General features: G+C 38.8%; 1 protein-coding gene across 2 annotated transcripts in view; it reads right to left on the reverse strand.

Moving 5' to 3' along the window:
* LOC138716549 (polycomb group protein Psc-like) overlaps positions 1-21,184 on the reverse strand; it is a 136,458-nt gene that overhangs the window by 20,830 nt on the left and 94,444 nt on the right. For both annotated transcript variants that reach the window (XM_069849708.1, XM_069849709.1), the window contains exon 5: positions 20,123-20,219. In XM_069849708.1, coding sequence (XP_069705809.1) covers positions 20,123-20,219 — 97 coding nt within the window. The remainder of the gene's footprint in view (positions 1-20,122; positions 20,220-21,184) is intronic.

Consider the following 21,184-nt stretch of genomic DNA (forward strand, 5'->3'; position numbering starts at 1 on the left):
AGCTGGCCTAAGGATGAGGGGGTTGCCTGTTCGAATTCTGGGTAAGCAGCGAAACTTGTATAGTCAGCGAGCGTGAGTTGCGAACGCGCCTAGCTTGAGGGTTAGCGCAATACATGTAGAAAGGTCGCAGTGCTGAGTCGTAGTGCTCTCTTCCCGAAATTCCATTACATTCCATTCCAAGTGAAGATGACGCGAGGGTACTAGAACTATACAGTAGGTGGCAGCAGCAATCAACACGACTGTGATTGAATGCGGGCTAAATGAGGCACTGTATAGATAAGAGAAGGGTGGAGATGGGGAAGGAATCAATCGCAGAAGTTGTGATGTACACACACGCTATTCTGAATATAGCTAGACTATATTAGACGCCATAAATGTGCTTGAAGATGGAGCCTCCACTCTCCGACCGCCTTTTTATTCCAGCGTATGACGTGGTATCAGGTTGACAGAAGGCTCAGTGGACTGCCATAACGTCTTAGAAATTTAAGTGGAATTTGTTGCTAAGCAATTCGAAAGCTGTGACAACATGAATATATATTAGTGTTATCATAACTTACGTTCTTTACTCACAACTACATGATAATTTCTTTCCACTCTTTAAATATGTGCTAAAATTTCTGATATATTGTTCTAATTAAGTTTTCATTAATAATTACAGTGCATGCACATGCATTGGAACAAATTTCTCTCTTCCAAACTTTCACATTAAAACAAATTAATGTCATATACATATCTACTCGTAAGCAGTAGAAGACACTCTTGCCAAGAAAAATAGAATTCCTTCAAATATTATGGCGTTGGGTCTTATTTCCATTCTTTAATAACTTAAAAACTTTTTTGTCCGTATAATGAATGTAGGTCAGAACAATTTTAATAAATCTGATAAGGTAGCATTATTATAGGCCTACATCTGATAAGACAACCTGGAAATTTCACAAGCCTAACTCAAATAACAGTTTTACTAAGGAAAATGTAGCTTTCGTAAAACAGAGTTTGTAGTTAAATGTATATTATTGGTCATTATGCGCCACGATTTGAATAAGCACATTGAATACAAATATTTTTTTAGTTGGTTATTTAACGACGCTGTATCAACTACTAGATTATTTAGCGTCCATGAGATTGGTGATAGCGAGATGGTATTTGGCGAGATGAGGCCGAGGATTCGCAATAGATTACCTGGCATTCACCTTACGGTCGGGGAAAACCTCGGAAAAAACCCAACCAGGTAATCAGCCCAAGCGGGGAACGAACTCGCGCCTGAGCGCAACTTTAGACCGGCAGTCAAGCGCCTTAACCGACTGAGCCACGCTGTGGCTAATACAAATATTCTCGGTAGGTATGCCTACATATATAAATAATTATAGGTAGGCTATACCTAGGCTATATTACATTGTTCAGAAAAGAATGCTGTTCAATAAAAGCAAATGAAAAAATGAAATTCTTGATCCTGTTAACGATCAATTCCCCTTAAAGTGTTAAACAAATTATGTTTAACGATCTTGCTTCTATTTCCCGCGTCATAGCCGCGTGGTCTAAGGCTAAAGTCTTGGATTAGAGATACAGAGAAGAAATTCTCTTATACTACTTCGGCCAGTGTATGGGACCGGTGTCCATCCAGCATCATGAAGAATTTTGAAAGCATAACAATTCGGAGATCATCGTGCTGACTACACATTACTCATGTACTGATTGGATGATTCACCTCTGCTGAGGCATGTGGACAAGAGGCCAGCTGCCGGATGAACGGTGTTGGCCCTGCATGGGCTACCGCGTCAGGGATTTAATTTTAATTACATTTTAATATTATACTGTAGACACAACTTTGTGTAGGCCTAAGTTTGGCGGAATATAGCACTAAGGGGGCCGACAGGCTTAACGTCCCCGTCCGACGGACGAATCACTATCAACAGTGACATATGCCTTCTCTTCATATGCACTGCGGAGAGATTTGGGATTTAACCCAGGCATATTGGTGAAAAAATCTAGTGATTAGAATTTGTGCACCGCCATCTCTCCTAGTCCAGAGGTAGAAATTTTACATGCACATTTCTGATCCCACCGGGAATCGAACCCGGGCCGGCTAATGTGAAGGCAGACACGCGTCTGCAGACACTCGGCGTAGTTATAAAGTGCATTGTTTTGTACAATCTAAAAACATGAACTTTCTTATCAATAACATCAACCCCTTTCTCATATTCGTACAACGATTTTCGAGGGGGGGGGAAAATTGTAGGCCTAATAATTCATTTTAATTATTATTCCTTGTTCGATACAATCTCAGTTTAATTATAAATAACGTTTCACACATACTGCAACCCGATTTTTATCTCTTCCGCTTTAATCGGATACGTCACATGGTCGCCAGTGTTGTGAACAGGTGCTTTTGACCTGAGCATGCGCGATGCAAGTTCTTCGACTTGGAAATATTCTAGCGGGGCAATCTTCTTGTTCACCACTGTACAGTACAATCTGCTCTAAAGCTACAGCAGCCTGAAGCTCCTCTACACTTTCATCACTCTTTCTGTTTCAACAAGATGTAGTACTTACCATGCCTACTAGCTGTTTTAGGATGAATTTGATCTCTCCTGAGGTTAGTGTGTTTTCGTTTTGGTCTCTTCCCGCCCAAATTTCGTTTCTATACGTATTATCAATGATACAAATGATTATTAGGTCCAACACAATTACATTTATTGCTTAGGTCAAGACTGTTCGTACGATTAAACATGATGTTACTGTTAAAAAATATTGACTTCCTCTACAACATTCTGGAGTCGAAGAAAATAAGAAAGCAATGCCAACTATAACTATGAGTAGGCTACTCTCATAACAGTTTAGTAGGCGTATGGCAGATTGCATCACAATCAGGTACTAAACGTACTAACAGCTCGACATAATCATTTAGCTGAGGATGTCGTTGCAGATAAGCACTTCGGTTTACTCCTAGAAAAAACTGAGGAGCGTGACATTAATTCGCAGTGAAGCCTTGGGCCGCTCTTGTTTTGACAGCGCATATCGATCCAACGTTGCGAGGGGTTCAGCCTGTCGAGTAACCATGGCAACTTTGTCGATCTATTCGCGGTGTACAGCTCTCTACTAAAGCCGCTGCCTGCCTGCACCTGTTGAATCACTCCGTTCATATCTCTCTCTTTTTCTCTCTCTCTCCCTCTCTCGTGCTAAATTACTCCGTCACTCGCATGACTAGCACGTGAGATTTCAAAATCGCAAACCAGAGATAAAATCTCGGCACGGCCAAGTAGCGGATTTAGACGGATTGTTTACGTTCGTTTATATTTGCGTTGTGACGTGACTCAGCTGATTTCTGATTCGAATCCCGGCGAGGGTATTATAATGATTTATGTTTCCCCCAGCAATAGTCCACCACCATATCACTAACTGATCATTACAGAAATTCACTAGTCTCGTGCTGAAACACGATCCTCCTGGGAAGGAAAGCGCAAAGTGTGTGAACTTGGGGAAAAAAGAAAGGAAAGAAACAAACAGGGAATCAAAGAAATCAGCAAATGACAAGCAAGAAAGAAATTAAATGAAGATACAAGGAAATAAAGGAAAAGGATATAAAATAAAAGACCTAAACGAAAGTAAAGTTTTCGAATTGAAGAATAAAAGAAGCAAGGGGGAGCTAATGAAAGGAACCATTGACGCATAAAAGAAGGAGGATAGAGGGAAAAGGGAGGAAGAAAGGAGAAATAGCATGGTAGATAGGACAAGTTAGATAGATAGAGGGATGGATAGGATAGGATAGGATAGATAGGACAAATAAAATATGATACGATAGGATAATTTAAGGTAGACAGATGGATGAAGAGGAACACAGGATAGATAGGATAGGATAGGATAGGATAGGATAGGATAGGGCAAATAAAATATGATACGATAGGATAATTTAAGGTAGACAGATGGATGAGGAGGAACACAGGATAGGATAGGGCAAATAAAATATGATACGATAGGATAATTTAAGATAGAAAGATGGATGAAGAGGAACACAGGATAGGATAGGACAAATAAACTATGATACGATAGGATAATTTAAGATAGACAGATGGATGAAGAGGAACACAGGATAGGATAGGATAGGATAGGGCAAATAAAATATGATACGATAGGATAATTTAAGATAGACAGATGGATGAAGAGGAACACAGCATAGGATAGGATAGGGCAAATAAAATATGATACGATAGGATAATTTAAGGTAGACAGATGGATGAGGAGGAACACAGGATAGGATAGGGCAAATAAAATATGATACGATAGGATAATTTAAGATAGAAAGATGGATGAAGAGGAACACAGGATAGGATAGGACAAATAAACTATGATACGATAGGATAATTTAAGATAGACAGATGGATGAAGAGGAACACAGGATAGGATAGGATAGGATAGGATAGGATAGGGCAAATAAAATATGATACGATAGGATAATTTAAGATAGACAGATGGATGAAGAGGAACACAGCATAGGATAGGATAGGGCAAATAAAATATGATACGATAGGATAATTTAAGGTAGACAGATGGATGAGGAGGAACACAGGATAGGATAGGGCAAATAAAATATGATACGATAGGATAATTTAAGATAGACAGATGGATGAAGAGGAACACAGGATAGGATAGGATAGGGCAAATAAAATATGATACGATAGGATAATTTAAGATAGACAGGTGGATGAAGAGGAACACAGGATAGGATAGGACAAATAAACTATGATACGATAGAATAATTTAAGATAGACAGATGGATGGATAGAAACACAGGATAGGATAGGATAAGATAGATGACATAAGATATGATAGCTAAAGTAGGATACGATAAACGGTTGGATAGTACAGGATAGATAGAATATGAAAAGTTGAATAAGATAGACGGATGGATAGTCTTATAGGGTAGATAGATAGATAGATAGATAGATAGATAGATAGATAGATAGATAGATAGATAGATAGATAGATAGATAGATAGATAGATAGATAGATAGATAGACGCGAAAGAAAAAGAAAGTATGACCAAAACAATGAATGTGAAGATGAAAGAGAGAGAAAGGTGAAGAGACGGAAAGAGTGAAGTCGTTTGCTTCTACAGTTTACGAGTTCAGAGCAGCAGTTCCGCATCGTCGATGAAGTGACAAGCCGATCGTGTAGTGGTGCAGTTCCATCACCGGGGCAAGGGTTAGGTCTACAACAGGCATTGAGAAGTAAACAATGGAGCGCGACGCTACATGGGACATTTGTATCATTCGACAGAAACGACACTGGTGTGAAATTAAAACTCTACTAACGAGTGAATTAACTATAGGTACAGCTGAAGGTACAGTATTGCGAGGAAGAACGTAACAACACAGACGAGAAGAAGGATGAGAAGAGACTGCTCATCATCATTTAAAAACCACGTTGATAAATGCAGGCACGTTTGAGATATAAAGGAAAGAGATAGGCCTATCTTGAAAGCAGAAGTCTTACAGCTGAGATTTCGAAGACTTCTCTTATTGTCCATTAGTGGTATAAAATACAATGGAGGGTATAATTTCTTTTACCAGAAAAAAATAGATGCAGTATTTGCAAAGAATGGACAATAATCCCGAAAACTGGCAATTCAGTACTGTCCATAGGTAGAACCTGAAGACCTGGACACGTACCGTGACTAGCAACACCTTGAGCTTTACCAAACACTTATTAGGAGCAGTGGCGGGTCTTGAAACACACTTGTATTAACTATTATACGGGACTTACCTCACCGGCCCTATGAAGAATGCAAAAGAAATGCATCAACTGTTACTCACTCCAAAGCTACTTGAAACCACGCCCCTATTAGTCAGTTCCGAACTGATAACGTCCACACAACAAGCTTAATAAAACATTAACGAATATTAACCTCTGCGGTAGTTGAATGGTCAGACATTTAGCCTGTCAACACCTCTTATCAGTTCCACTACATCCACTCTCAGCTTCTCCTGTGATGTTCTCCTCCGGCCAGATCCGGTGACTTGAGTCCCACACTGTACGCACCTCTCTGTTTTTCACCCATCCATCTGCCTAGACTTCTATCACTGTAGGTACGAGTATCAATCTAGATTTACACCTGTCTACAAATCTAATGTAAGTATCTTTCTACATACCCATATATCCAGATACGTCTACATGCCATGTATCTAAATCTGCCTACATATCCATCTAAGTAGATGTCTACAAATTCATCTATTTAGAACTGTCTACGTAGGCTATACATCTAGAAGTCTACATATACATCTATCTGGATCTATCTACATATCCATCTATCTAGAACTGACTACATATACGTCTATCTAGATCTGTCTACGTATATCTATGTCTATCTAGATCTGACTACATATACGTCTATTCAGCTTTATCTAGCCTATATATCCGTCTATCTAGATATATCTATATCTAACTAGATCTGTCTACATAACCATCTATCTATATGTCTACATATTCATGTATGTAGATCTGTCTACATATCCATCTCTCTAGATCTGTCTACATATCCATCTATCTAGATCTGTCTACATATCTATCTATCTAGATCTGTCTACATATTCATGTATCTAGATCTGTCTACATATATATCTATCTAGATCTGTCTAAATAACCATCTATCTATATGTCTACATATTCATGTATCTAGATCTGTCTACATATCCATGTATCTAGATCTGTCTACATATCCATCTATCTACATATCCATCTATCTAGATCTGTCTACATAACCATCTATCTATATGTCTACATATCCATCTATCTAGATATGTCTACATAACCATCTATCTATATGTCTACATATGTATCTAGATCTGTCTACATATCCATCTATCTAGATCTGTCTACATAACCATCTATCTATATGTCTACATATCCATCTATCTAGATCTGTCTACATATCCATCTATATGTATGTCTACATATTCACATAGATATGCCTATATATCCATGTATCTAGTCCTCTCTACATAGGCCTATTCATCGTATCTAGGTCTGTCAATATATTCATCTGTCTACATATCCATCTATTTATATCTGTCTACATATCCATCTATCTGTATGTCTACATATCCATCTACATCTGTCTACATATTCACATAGATATGCCTATATATCCATGTATCTAGTCCTCTCTACATAGGCCTATTCATCGTATCTAGGTCTGTCAATATATTCATCTGTCTACATATCCATCTATCTGTATGTCTACATATCCATCTATCTATATGTCTACATATCCATCTACATCTGTCTACATATTCACATAGATATGCCTATATATCCATGTATCTAGTCCTCTCTACATAGGCCTATTCATCGTATCTAGGTCTGTCAATATATTCATCTGTCTACATATCCATCTATCTGTATGTCTACATATCCATCTATCTATATGTCTACATATCCATCTACATCTGTCTACATATTCACATAGATATGCCTATATATCCATGTATCTAGTCCTCTCTACATAGGCCTATTCATCGTATCTAGGTCTGTCAATATATTCATCTGTCTACATATCCATCTATCTGTATGTCTACATATCCATCTATCTATACGTCTACATATCCATCTACATCTGTCTACATATTCACGTAGATATGCCTATATATCCATGTATCTAGTCCTCTCTACATAGGCCTATTCATCGTATCTATGTCTGTCAATATATTCATCTGTCTACATATCCATCTATCTGTATGTCTACATATCCATCTACATCTGTCTACATATTCACATAGATATGCCTATATATCCATGTATCTAGTCCTCTCTACATAGGCCTATTCATCGTATCTAGGTCTGTCAATATATTCATCTGTCTACATATCCATCTATCTGTATGTCTACATATCCATCTATCTATATGTCTACATATCCATCTACAGCTGTCTACATATTCACATAGATATGCCTATATATCCATGTATCTAGTCCTCTCTACATAGGCCTATTCATCGTATCTATGTCTGTCAATATATTCATGTGTCTACATATCCATTTATCTGTATGTCTACATATCCATCTACATCTGTCTACATATTCACATAGATATGCCTATATATCCATGTATCTAGTCCTCTCTACATAGGCCTATTCATCGTATCTAGGTCTGTCAATATATTCATCTGTCTACATATCCATCTATCTGTATGTCTACATATCCATCTATCTATATGTCTACATATCCATCTACATCTGTCTACATATTCACGTAGATATGCCTATATATCCATGTATCTAGTCCTCTCTACATAGGCCTATTCATCGTATCTATGTCTGTCATATTCATCTGTCTACATATCCATCTATCTGTATGTCTACATATCCATCTACATCTGTCTACATATTCACATAGATATGCCTATATATCCATGTATCTAGTCCTCTCTACATAGGCCTATTCATCGTATCTAGGTCTGTCAATATATTCATCTGTCTACATATCCATCTATCTGTATGTCTACATATCCATCTATCTAGATCTGTCTACATATCCATCTATATGTATGTCTACATATTCACATAGATATGCCTATATATCCATGTATCTAGTCCTCTCTACATAGGCCTATTCATCGTATCTAGGTCTGTCAATATATTCATCTGTCTACATATCCATCTATCTGTATGTCTACATATCCATCTATCTATATGTCTACATATCCATCTACATCTGTCTACATATTCACGTAGATATGCCTATATATCCATGTATCTTGTCCTCTCTACATAGGCCTATTCATCGTATCTATGTATGTCAATATATTCATCTGTCTACATATCCATCTATCTGTATGTCTACATATCCATCTACATCTGTCTACATATTCACATAGATATGCCTATATATCCATGTATCTAGTCCTCTCTACATAGGCCTATTCATCGTATCTAGGTCTGTCAATATATTCATCTGTCTACATATCCATCTATCTGTATGTCTACATATCCATCTATCTATATGTCTACATATCCATCTACATCTGTCTACATATTTACATAGATATGCCTATATATCCATGTATCTAGTCCTCTCTACATAGGCCTATTCATCGTATCTAGGTCTGTCAATATATTCATCTGTCTACATATCCATCTATCTGTATGTCTACATAGCCATCTATCTATATGTCTATATATCCATCTACATCTGTCTACATATTCACATAGATATGCCTATATATCCATGTATCTAGTCCTCTCTACATAGGCCTAATCATCGTATCTAGGTCTGTCAATATATTCATCTACAAATGTGCCTAGGTAGGCCTATATATCTTTGTATCTACATATCTATGTCTATCACTGTCTGCAATTCTATTTATGTCTATTAATTTTGTCATGTAGGTATTTGTAATAATTTCATACTGAAGCATTGCAAACATTCATATCAACATATCAATAAAACCATTAATAAAATGTGCAAACGACTCATGTAAAAAATTAGAAGAATGAGGCCTAACGGAATTAATTATATTATATTAATTTTCTGTTAAGTTTGTAGCTGAACTCCATTTTTTCATACTTCCAAGGAGAGGATACTTTTGGATATCAGCGACTTTCTATAATTATCTTTTATAGATTACTATAGTTAATAATATAAAATCACGAATATAAAATAAAATTTTACAACGCTCAGATAACTCAATGCTGATGGCAACAGGAGAAAGCATAGTTGATGTGCAGAGTTGCTCTAATTAAACCCATAAGCTAAGGAAAGCGGAATTACCCCTAGAAAATCCTCGTTCTCTGTCTGAGCAACTACAATCATCACCTGGAATCGAACTTGAATTCTGGGGAAAACAAGCCTGCGCAATGATTCACCGAAGGGTGAAAGAAACACAGTCCCTTAAATCTTTTGTCCCTCCCACATTCTTTCAAGTTTCCAGGATTATTGCTGTGTTTGTTTTGGCTGCTCTGAACTCCTTTACGTTCCACGGAGCTATTTTTAGTTCACCAAGCTCACCTCTCACGCGCATTTTCCTTGCATTTCTCGTCACCATGTTGTAAGTGCGACCAGGTTCGAAGTAGCGTTCTTTTAAATCAGGACGAAGGATTTGAAAACAACTGAAAAGATCATCTCGATCCGAGAGTTGATAGGCCTACAGCATAATCCAAGAACAGTTCGATTATAACTCGATGAGATGTTGTGAATTATTGTTGGCAAAACTGGTCATAGCCAAATAAAGAGTGGCACAAGCGGAAACCCACTCACTAGACAATGGTCCATAAATTCTTTACCATACAGATGGTGGAGTATTGTAAGCGTTCATGTTAGAATTTAGTTAAAGTCTGACTAACGTTTAAAAAATATTCACGCTGTTTAAGTATTGACATGATGAATTCAGCTTCTATCATTGTCATACAATGCCTAATATGCACTATATTTTAACGCGGAACTTTTAAGGGGACACTTATTCGGGGAAAACGTTCGTTACCATTCTGTAATACTCTACGCACATCTTGCTGCTTAGCAATCCGCAATATAATATTGTAAAAATAAATTAAGTTTGAATATCATCGTATATTAGGCCTACGTTCAAGATTATTACTAGTGGGCTGAGCGAATGCTGAATTTTATTTTCCTGCTCTGGTTACGACATTCATTAAAAGTTCAGGTTCAAGTACTAAGATGATTCTCATCAAGTTGTAACCTCTGATTGTAATCACACAACCACCAAGTACTTAGGCCTAAACGTTCTAACCGTTCATAGGACCTACGAATTCTACGAATCCACTGCCATCTTTTTTCAAATTAAAACCTCACAATAGCAATCCAGTTACAATCAGAGCAAACAATTTTATTAATATATATTATTTTAATGTACCGAAGTACATATGATATTTCCATGCAGATATTCGGCGTCATCATATGATGAAAGAGTAATGGAACGGAGAAAAATTCTCTCCGGCGCCGGGATTTGAACCCGGGTTTTCAGCTCTACGTGCTGATGCTTTAGCCACTAAGCCACACCGGATACCACCCCGGCGTCGGACAGAATCGTCTCAGATTAAGCTCCAACTCTTGGGTTTCATAAACAAACATACTCGCGTCTTAATTACTACCATTATAGGCTCGTTGCATAATGTACTATTCCTGCACTGGTTAGGACATTCATTAAAAGTTCAGGTTGAAGTACTAAGATCATTCTCATCAAGTTGTGACCTATGATTGTCTGAAATCACACAACCACCAAGCACTTAGGCCTAAACGTTCCAACCGGTTATAGGACCTACGAAGTCTATGAATCCACTGCCATCTTTTTTTTTTTTTTTTTTTTTTTTTTTTTGTTAAGAACTAATAGCTGTTTATTTCAAATTAAAACCTCACAATAGCAATCCAGTTACAATCAGAGCAACCAATGTTATTAATATTTTCTATCATCTCTTGTATAATTATATTTTCAATCTGTAAATTGTTCAGGTAGGGCTTAAAGATTTTGAGCTTAAAATCTAGCAATTAAATTAACACCGTAACCTAAGCATTAGGCCAACATACTTAGTACGCAACATTTTAATTTACTCTAAAAATAATTAACATTCAATTGAAAACTGCTTCTGATAAACATTTTAGTGTTTTTAGATATAGGCCTACTACACTATATACAAATTAACTAACGTAATAGCTGTAGCCGTTTTTTTCTCTCTTGTAGGCCTACGTAGGAGAGACACGAAGGCTTACACTGCAGTCTGAGGCTTATTGTGCTTACCACTCCTATTCTTGTGAATGAATGGGTAGCCCAACGGGCGCGCTCTTGTACAAGTACAGCACGCCGCACCGTGAACTTAACCCGGGCTATTGTATGGATGATTATATGTAAATTAATGATGACGAAATGAGTCGAGGTCCAACACCGGCAATTCTGCTTCAATTGATTGAGGGAAAATCTCGGAAAAAACGCCAATCGAGATTTGAACCCAGGCCCGCTCGTTTCATAGCCAGACGTCCTGACAATTACTCCACAGCGGTGGACAACTGTAGCCGTTACGAAGTCTTGAACAGGACAACGTAAAAGAGACTAAAAAAAGAACAAAAATTGGATCTAATAAATCGGGGACCGTGTCAACCACACCATCAGAATTCCTCGCCACAAACTCAGGTAAACGAAACTATTGTCGGCTGTCGTCTAGCCCTTGTGTACTGAGGGGTAGCTGCGATTCGTAGTTATAAACATCTGCTTTGTATTGGCGAGGAAATGTCTATAGATTATTTTTAAACGAATGATTTGTTCACAAGTTATACTGTCAGAATACCATAGTATTGCATTAACACTTGTTAGCCATTCCTGAAAGTAGATCTTTTAACGCTAGGCAAGAGTGTTAAAAATTGACTATTATACGATAACTTGCGAAAAGTACTTGTAACACTAGTGAGAAAATTGTTTTAATATTGACTTTCAACTGTTTGCACCTATTGTCAACTCTTTTTCCACCAGATATCACACGGCAGAAATCGTAACTGATCAATAAAGAGGTTCGAACAATGCCAGCCTTACTTTTTTAAAAACGACTGTTTTTGGTTAAGAAACGTGGGTACATAAATTAAATAAAGTACTTCAACAACTATTTTATTGATAACTATATGAAACAAGAATTAAATAGAATTAAAACAATGAAGGCGTACCAGAGTTTGAACCGAGGACTTCCCGATCTGCAATCGAATGCTCGTCTATGTTATTGAGTATACCAGCGCGCACCGCCTGCCTTTAATGTGATAACGTTTCACTATTACAAAAAGGGGGAATACAGCAGTGGAGAAGTCCGGTATACCAACACAACACAGACGAACGGCTGTTTAAAACATGGTGCACGACACACATGTTAAAAATAATTTCATTTTGTTCGTAGGGTTGCTATAGTCGGCCTGCGGCCTCGTCTTGCAAACATACTTAAGTTACTTAGAAAATAAAATGTAATTTTCAACACTTGTATCGTGAATAACTATTATGTACAATCCAGAAAAGGAACTTCTTTTTCAATGTATATTATATCGACCCTTAAATTATGTTCCTTATAGATAAGGGTTGAAGAAAACAAACTGTAAACAGCAATATCGTTCACAACATGATGAAGAACTGATTTGTTACGACACCCGTAAAAAGCATAACGACAATTACGTAGGCTATAATTTCTGGGAAACTTTTTAATGTCAGGCTATTTTAAAAACGGACTTCCTCTACGTTTATAAACAGAGCTGTTGGCGGAAATTACGCGGACAAAGTTGATGTAAACGTCCAAGTCAATCGCGAAAGTGGCAAGAGCACTAATATCAAGTGCAACATGTGTTTTGAAGTTCTGAACACATGCGACAAAAACTATGTAGGCCTACTCGTACCTATTTTTGCACACTGGCAGAATACATCAAACAGATTATATCGCCTGCATCTTTTCAGTGGAAATAAATGTCATGTGCATTTCTACAATGGCCGACAAGAAGTGATAGACTAGAAATGTACAGGGCGGAACATAAGTCACCGTACCCTTAGATATATACAATGTAGGCCTAATGTGGTTGGACCATACTTTATGTTAATGAGTCTGTTAACGGAAAAAAGTATCTGAGGATGCTTAAAGAGTGGTTGGTACCTCAACTAACTGCTAGAGATGTTATGGATCAAGTGTAGTACAACAGGATGGTGCGTCAGCCCATTTCGTGATAGAAGTTCGTAATTTTCTTAACGGCAACTTTCCAGGAAGATGGAATGGCCGTAGATCTGCAAGATTATCAGCACTATTACCACGGCCTCCACGAAGTCCCGACTTGACAACACCGGACAACAGCATGTGGGGGTACATAAAAGAAAAAGTGGCTGCTAGACGGTATCAAACAAACGACGAACTGAAAGACCCTGTGACAGCTGCCTTTGCACACATAACACCACAGCAGTTAGGTAAAATGTCACAAAGGACCTGGAGACGTATCCAACTCTGCATAGACAATGATGGAGCTCACACTGACCCTTTAGATTAGGTTTTTTTTTATATTAGTAGGTTATTTTACGACGGTTTATCAACATCTTAGGTTATTTAGCGTCTGAATGAGATGAAGGTGATAATGCCGGTGAAATGAGTCCTGGGACCAGCACCGAAAGTTACCCAGCATTTGCTCATATTTGGTTGAGGGGAAAACCCCGGAAAAAACCTCAACCAAGTAACTTGTCCCGACCGGGAATCGAACCCGGTCCACCTGGTTTTGCGGCCAGACGCGCTAACCGTTACTCCACAGGTGTGGACGTTAGATTAGGTAAGTAAGAAATATCTATGGATACGGTGACTTATGCCCTGTAACTCATATGCGACGTACAGAAAAATTTCACCCATCTGTCGTACAAACGCTGCTGGAGTGAGAAGTATGTTGTGAAGTGGCGCCAATAAATTGGTGTTACCGAGTTGCGTGACGTTTAAAATTCGTTATTGCATTTTATCTACATTTCCTGGACGACATAATTCGGTGAAGTTCTGGAATTTATATTAGGAAGTAGGCCTATACTATTTGCCCGATTACGAGAATCCACTTTTAGTGGTATAAAAAATCCATGAAAGTCCACCATAAAATAAAGCGGCAAGCTTTTAAAATCCAGTGTCCTCTAGAGATAAGCTTATGTCTATCGATAGTGTCACCTGTTTCCTCCTAACCTACGAATTTAATGACAATATGTAGGCCTATACTCGTACTATATTCATAGTGTTTTCGGCTTAACTGGACTGGCAGAAAGAAGCCCGCCATCTCTGCCTATCTTAATCCGCAGGCAAACACTTTCCCCATCACATCCATTTTTTCAAGGGCTCCGTTCTTTTTCCAATACAATTCCATGACACAGCATACAGTATATCAATCAGAATCATTGTTATTCTGTAATCTCGTCACACGCATCATGTGCACTATGCGGTTTCAGTTGTCGCAGTTTGAATTAATGAATGAAGGGGAGCAGGAGGGGAATACGATTAAAAAGTGTACGTGCGATATTCCCGTCCTTGAGGGTTCATGTGGCTCATGGAAAACTATGTGAGCTCAAAGCCTTAGCCAACTTGTCTCACTCCGAGATAAACAGTCTCATCAAGTCTCTCGCTCTGGAAATATGGCTTTGTCAGCTCCAAGCCAGTAGGTCATTTGTCTCACCCTGAGGTACACCGATCCACTGGATTTCTCGTCCTCGTAAAGGCTCAAGTGGCTGACTGAACAGCTTTGTAAGAACTGTCACGCAGACCTATGCCACTGGGAAGACGAAAACTTCGATGTTTTCGTCGACATGATCAGCCTGTGGATAACAAGTGCTCTTGCCATCCAAGCGGTCCGTGGTTCCATTCCCGTCTACGGGATTGAATGGTTGTCCCTTCCCATGAGTTGTTTCAGCGATGATCGTACTGTGCTAACCCCACGACAAGGGACGTCGGCAATGTGTGTTATAAATCTCAGGATAATAATAATAATAATAATAATAATAAATAATAATAATAAATAATAATAATAATGTAAGAACTATTAGACTGGCTTTAAAAATTTGGAAAAATACTGCAAAAAGTTCCAATATAAAGCGAGTTGGCACAGACGGCAGCGTTTGAGACTCGCATTCGGGAGGTCCCGGTTCAAACTTTGTGGCCGACTGGGGTTTCCGTCAATCACAAGGGCAAATTCAAGATTGGAAATTTACATGCCATTATTCATCACCGCATCAATCATCAATATCATAAACATTAATCTAAATCTAAATCAGTAAAATGTACACAAGCCATCTACAACACACAATACTGTAGAAACAGGAACTCAACAATAGCAAACACGGCCTACTGGTATACCCACAGATCCTAAACAAGCGATATGACCACATAATTATGTTAAAACGTGTATAAACAAACTTAACAAAAAAAAATGGATGACGATTTCATCAAGTTACTTGATTTTATTGGGAATGAGGTTCTAAATGGCAATTTCATTCTATTACCGGTTGCAGAACGAAGAATAGATCATGGTCTTCATATTCCAAGAATTCTGGAACTTTTGACTGCCCTAAAATTTTAGGCAAAAGGATATTTTCAAGTGAGTATAACCCTAGATCATAATATATACCCAGATTGCTCGGCCTTATAGACTTTGACGGTAACAACTTTTGTCAGGTTTACTATGCTGCCATCTAGTTGTTACATAAGGAGTCACGACTGTACTGCCATCTCGTGTTCGTTTACGGCGGACGGGTACGATCCTGGCGGTTGTTCTGTCCAAAGTGCTGCCGATTTTAACATAGGGATGGGCAATCTGTAATATATATATATGATCTGGGGCATAAATTAAACCTTATCGTATTTAGGCAAGACATGAAACTTTATCCCAGTGTGTTTGTTAGGTAATAGTCTAATAGCCAAATTAGCTTAAACAAGTTGGATATACTTCAATATTTATTGGTACCAAATCAGCTACGTGTTCTTAAATAATATCTCACTGTGTTATTTGGCAACAACAGATGAAAATAGTTTGAATTGCGGTACATATTTAATTTACATTACCGGTAATTAAGTTGGTCAATGCAATTTTCTTACAATATAGGCTATACGGCAATAACAGCGTATACTGTAGCTTCGCTATTTTTAATACAGTCTACTGAGTTACATTTCAGTGCAACAGCACAATGTACCGGTGTTGCCACTGGCAGAAAATAAAATGTACCAGATTTCTCTAAAAATTGTACCAGATTGTACAGGATGTACCAAATTTGTACCAGTCAAATTTTCTCGTGTACAAATTACAATTAGGCTACAGAAAAAAGAGCATAAAACATTTACATAGACAAGGAAAACTACGAAAATAAGAAATACATGCACTGTATCTGCAAACATGTTTTATTTTAATCTTATTAATTATAAATATGATTTTGATACGCACAGAAAACCAACAAGAGGGAGAAAGTAATGAACTGTAGCATATGACATAACATAACCCTGTGCCGCATGGAACGCTTCTGCCATAAAACGGTAAAATTTTGCATAAGATATCCCTATGATTACAGCGTTAGTACTACCAACTTGGTAGCAATTATAATAATGTTTTCGAGTTTATTAGAGCCAGTTACAATAATGTCTGTTTTCATACTAAAAAGAATAAAAGAAAGTACAGATTGTACCAAATAATTGAAAACTGTACCAAAAAAGTGGTTATACGTACCAGGGTACAGATCACTTAAAACTGTACCAAATCCGTACAATTGTACCAAAAGTGGAATGTATGATTATAAACAATGATAATTAGCGGATTATTCTTAGGATAATCTCAAGACCAAGACAGGGCGGAGTACGAGACAGTGGACACGAAAATTGAGATCGGTTTTTATTTATTCTTGGTCTTGAGAATAACTTGGCGTTCACTGTACATATGGACATAGATTTCTATAACTTTTCACAGACGACAGAGTAATGACCAAGTTCCAGTTCGCAGTTTCTCAAACTGCTGTTTGAACCTGATATTTCAAAGCTGGAACGAGAGGTAATTCCAGGAAATTACAACTTTTTCCATTTGCACTAAAAAGAATAACTTATAGATTGGCTATAATGAAAAAGAGCGCGTAGCCTATTGTTCAGTACTAATTCGTACCAATTACAAGGTAGCTATCCCGCACACAGTTCCCTCCCGCAGACTCTCAATATCGATTCTTCGCTACGCGGTCGCACCATGTGAGAAATCCCTCTGCAGTTTTTTTGATAACGCCTCCCTCGCCACGACTACCGAACTGAATGCATCCCCCAACTCTTGGCGCACGCTTTAACACTGCGGACGTAGGTTCGAATCCCCCTAAAGCATTCTTGCTTGTACTTCGTCCGTGCTGACCCCTTTCTCACGGTAGTCTCAGCGTCTGCCTTCCTGTCTATAACGGCCCCAATTATAAGCCTAGGATGAACCCTTAGATAATACAGAAAATCCAGAACTACGTAGACAGGCTTATAGAAGTTCTAAATGAAGGAGTAGACGTACTTTGCAATTTGTTTGATTTCAAAAATTTATATTTTTATAATACATATTCATCCGTAATGCTCATCACATTCGTCACCCTTGTTCCCCTGCATCTCATTCTCCTCATCGTCATTATCTTCCACGTCTTCCTTGTCCTCCAACTCATCCTTGTTCTATAACTCCTCGTCATTGTCCACCAGATCTTCGTCATCCTCTTCTGCCTTCTCGTTCTCCACTCACTTCTCGGCCATCCTCCTCTTTTTCGTCACTGTCCAGCTCCTCGTCACCATCTATCTATCTCTCTTGTCATTGTCCTTCACCTATTTGTCACTGCCCACTAGCTTTTCGTCATTTTTATCTTCCACTTCTTCGTTCTCCTCTTCATTCTTCTGATCTTCGTCGCTGCCTACCACTTCTTCGTCATTCTCTTCTCCCACATCTTAGTCCTCCAGCTCCTCATCATTCTCCTGATCTTTGTAATTGTCCATCGGCTCTTCGTTATCATCTCTCTCCTCTTCAACTTCCTCCACTCTCTCGTCATCCTCTTGATCTTGTCATTGCCCATAAGCTCTTAGTCATACTGATCTTCGTCACTGCCCACCAGCTCTTCATTTTCCTCTCCCAACCCTTCGTCCTCCTTGTCATTCTCACCTTCGTCATTGGCCACCAGCTTTTCGTCATCCTCCTTTTCCCCTCCTGATCCTCTACCTCTTCTTTGTCATTGTCCACCACCTCTTTGTCATCCAACTCCGTCCCTTTGTCCTCCTTCGTCTCCTCATCTTCCCGATTTTCGTCATCCTCCTCCTCCACCTCTTCGTCATCCTCCTCCTCCACCTCTTTGTCATCCAACTCCATCCCTTTGTCCTCCTTCGTCTCCTCGTCATCTTCCCGATTTTCGTCATCCTCCTCCTCCACCTCTTCGTCATTGTCCACCGCGTCGACCTGGTTGGCGAGTTGGTAGAGCGCTGGCCTTATATGCCCAAGGTTGCGGGTTCGATCCCGGGCCAGGTCGATGGCATTTAAGTGTGCTTAAATGCGACATGCTCATGTCAGTAGATTTACTGGCATGTAAAAGAACTCCCGCGGGACAAAATTCCGGCACATCCGGCGACGCTGATATAACCTCTGCAGTTGCGAGCGTCGTTAAATAAAACATAACAACATTGTCCACCGCTTTCTCATCCTCCTGATCTTCGACACTGTCCACCACCTTTTCGTCATCTTCCTTTACCCTGTCGTCCAACTTCTCGTCATGGTTCTCCATCCTGTCATCGTCCTCCACCTACTCGATATCGCCGTCCACCTTCTCGCCATAGTCTTCCATTTCTCGTCATGCTCGCCAGCGTCTTTCAACTCATTGTCATTATCTTTCACCTCCTTCTCCACCTCCTCGTCATTGTTCCCCACATCTTTGTCATTATCCTCTTCCACCTCGTCATCGTGTCCCACATCCTCGGCATGGTTCTCCACTTCTGTCATCCTCCTCGTCACTGTCCCCCACTTAACTTAAACGTTATGGCTCTCTAACTCGCCATTGTCCAGCGTTTTCGGACCTATGTTTGGAGCTACATAACATATTTTCAACATATTAACATATCATGCTCTGGGTGTGAGGAATGCTTCCCAGAAATTATAACGTCGGCCTATCTTTTAGTTACACTCTGGGTCTGGAAATGTCTGGTTGCCGCGCTATAGACTAGGGGTTACAAGGAAGATCACTGTGCACTACAAAGTTATGTATTACTTGATTAATGTTTCAGTCTGTGTACATTTGCACAATGATCCTCCTTGTAACCCCCTAGTCTATAGCGTGGCATCAAGGCATTTCCGGACTAATGTTCATATAACTTTTTTTCTTCTCTACATATGAGGAATCCATACCTGAAGTTTTGCCCACTATTTAATTACACCTGTATATTTGACAGTATCGTTCCGGAGAAAGATATCTGCACTACTTTACAAAATTTGTAGAGTAAGAGTACTTGCTTTTCATACTCCATCCTCAAAAGCTTGTCGGGGCTCAGTCTTAATAAATGTTCGTGTCACTTGTTCCTGCGTTCAGCAATCTTGTCCCCGGTGTCAGATACGTGTATATAAGATGTACAAATTCAAATGAAGTCACGGCTGTATTATTTGAATAATACTCACCCTTCCAGGTATTCCAGGGAAAGGCTGATACTGTCATCGGGGGAGTAGATGAGGCGCTCCAACCCCACGCCGCGTCCCTCGGGGGTCGTCTCGTGCACTGCAGCAGAACAACAACACAACATGACTGTAGCAGTCGCTACTACAGAGATCATCCACAACCGGAACGGGGGATGGGCATACATTACGAAGAGCACGAGAAGAAGAAGCCAGACATAGGCCTATAGGACAGAAAAACACACATAGGCAGAGGCAGACAACACAGACAAATTGACCGAGCGACAGACAATACCGACAGAGAAAGGTAAAAAGTATAAACTACGATGCTCAATCAGGCTGCTCTACATTCAACTGTCGTCTGCATCTCATCTCGGAATGGAAGGGGCCTGGCACCAGCCCTACATCACACGATGCCACGCTGCTTCACAAAGAAATCACATCTCGGAGTAAAGAGGCCCGATGTGTGTTCATTTATTGCTTATCAGTTATCACGGTCAGGAAGTGAAATCTGAAATGGCCTTTGGTGGGTGGTAATATTTTGAATTAAAACGAGACCAGAAGTCGAATTTTTAAGAAGAAAAAACAAATTGCCCCAAATAATTACCTGGACTTTTTTTTTTTACGAAATTTGAATGTTGGCGGTATTGCTAATGATTTGAATGGCTGAATTCGATATGAATTTTCAAAACAATTTTATTATGTTTTTGAAATTTAAATTTTTCTGCCAATGACTTAAGTGGCTGAATTCGATCTGCATTTTCAAAACAATTTTATTATGTTTTTGAAATTTAAAATTTTCTACGATGAAAGAGTAATGGAACGGAGAACGCAGAATATCTGCATGGAAATATCATATGTACTTCGGTACATTAAAATAATATATATTAAATTTTTGTGCTAATGACTTGAATGGCTGAATTCGGTCTGAATTTTCGAAACAATTTTATTATGTTTTTTAAATTTAAATTTTTCTGCTAATGACTTGAATGGCTGAATTCGATCTGCATTTTCAAAACAGTTCCACTATGTTTTTGAAATTTAAATTTTTCTGCTAATGACTTGAAT

This window comes from Periplaneta americana, chromosome 16 (assembly GCF_040183065.1).
Source record: "Periplaneta americana isolate PAMFEO1 chromosome 16, P.americana_PAMFEO1_priV1, whole genome shotgun sequence".
Taxonomy (NCBI): domain Eukaryota; kingdom Metazoa; phylum Arthropoda; class Insecta; order Blattodea; family Blattidae; genus Periplaneta; species Periplaneta americana.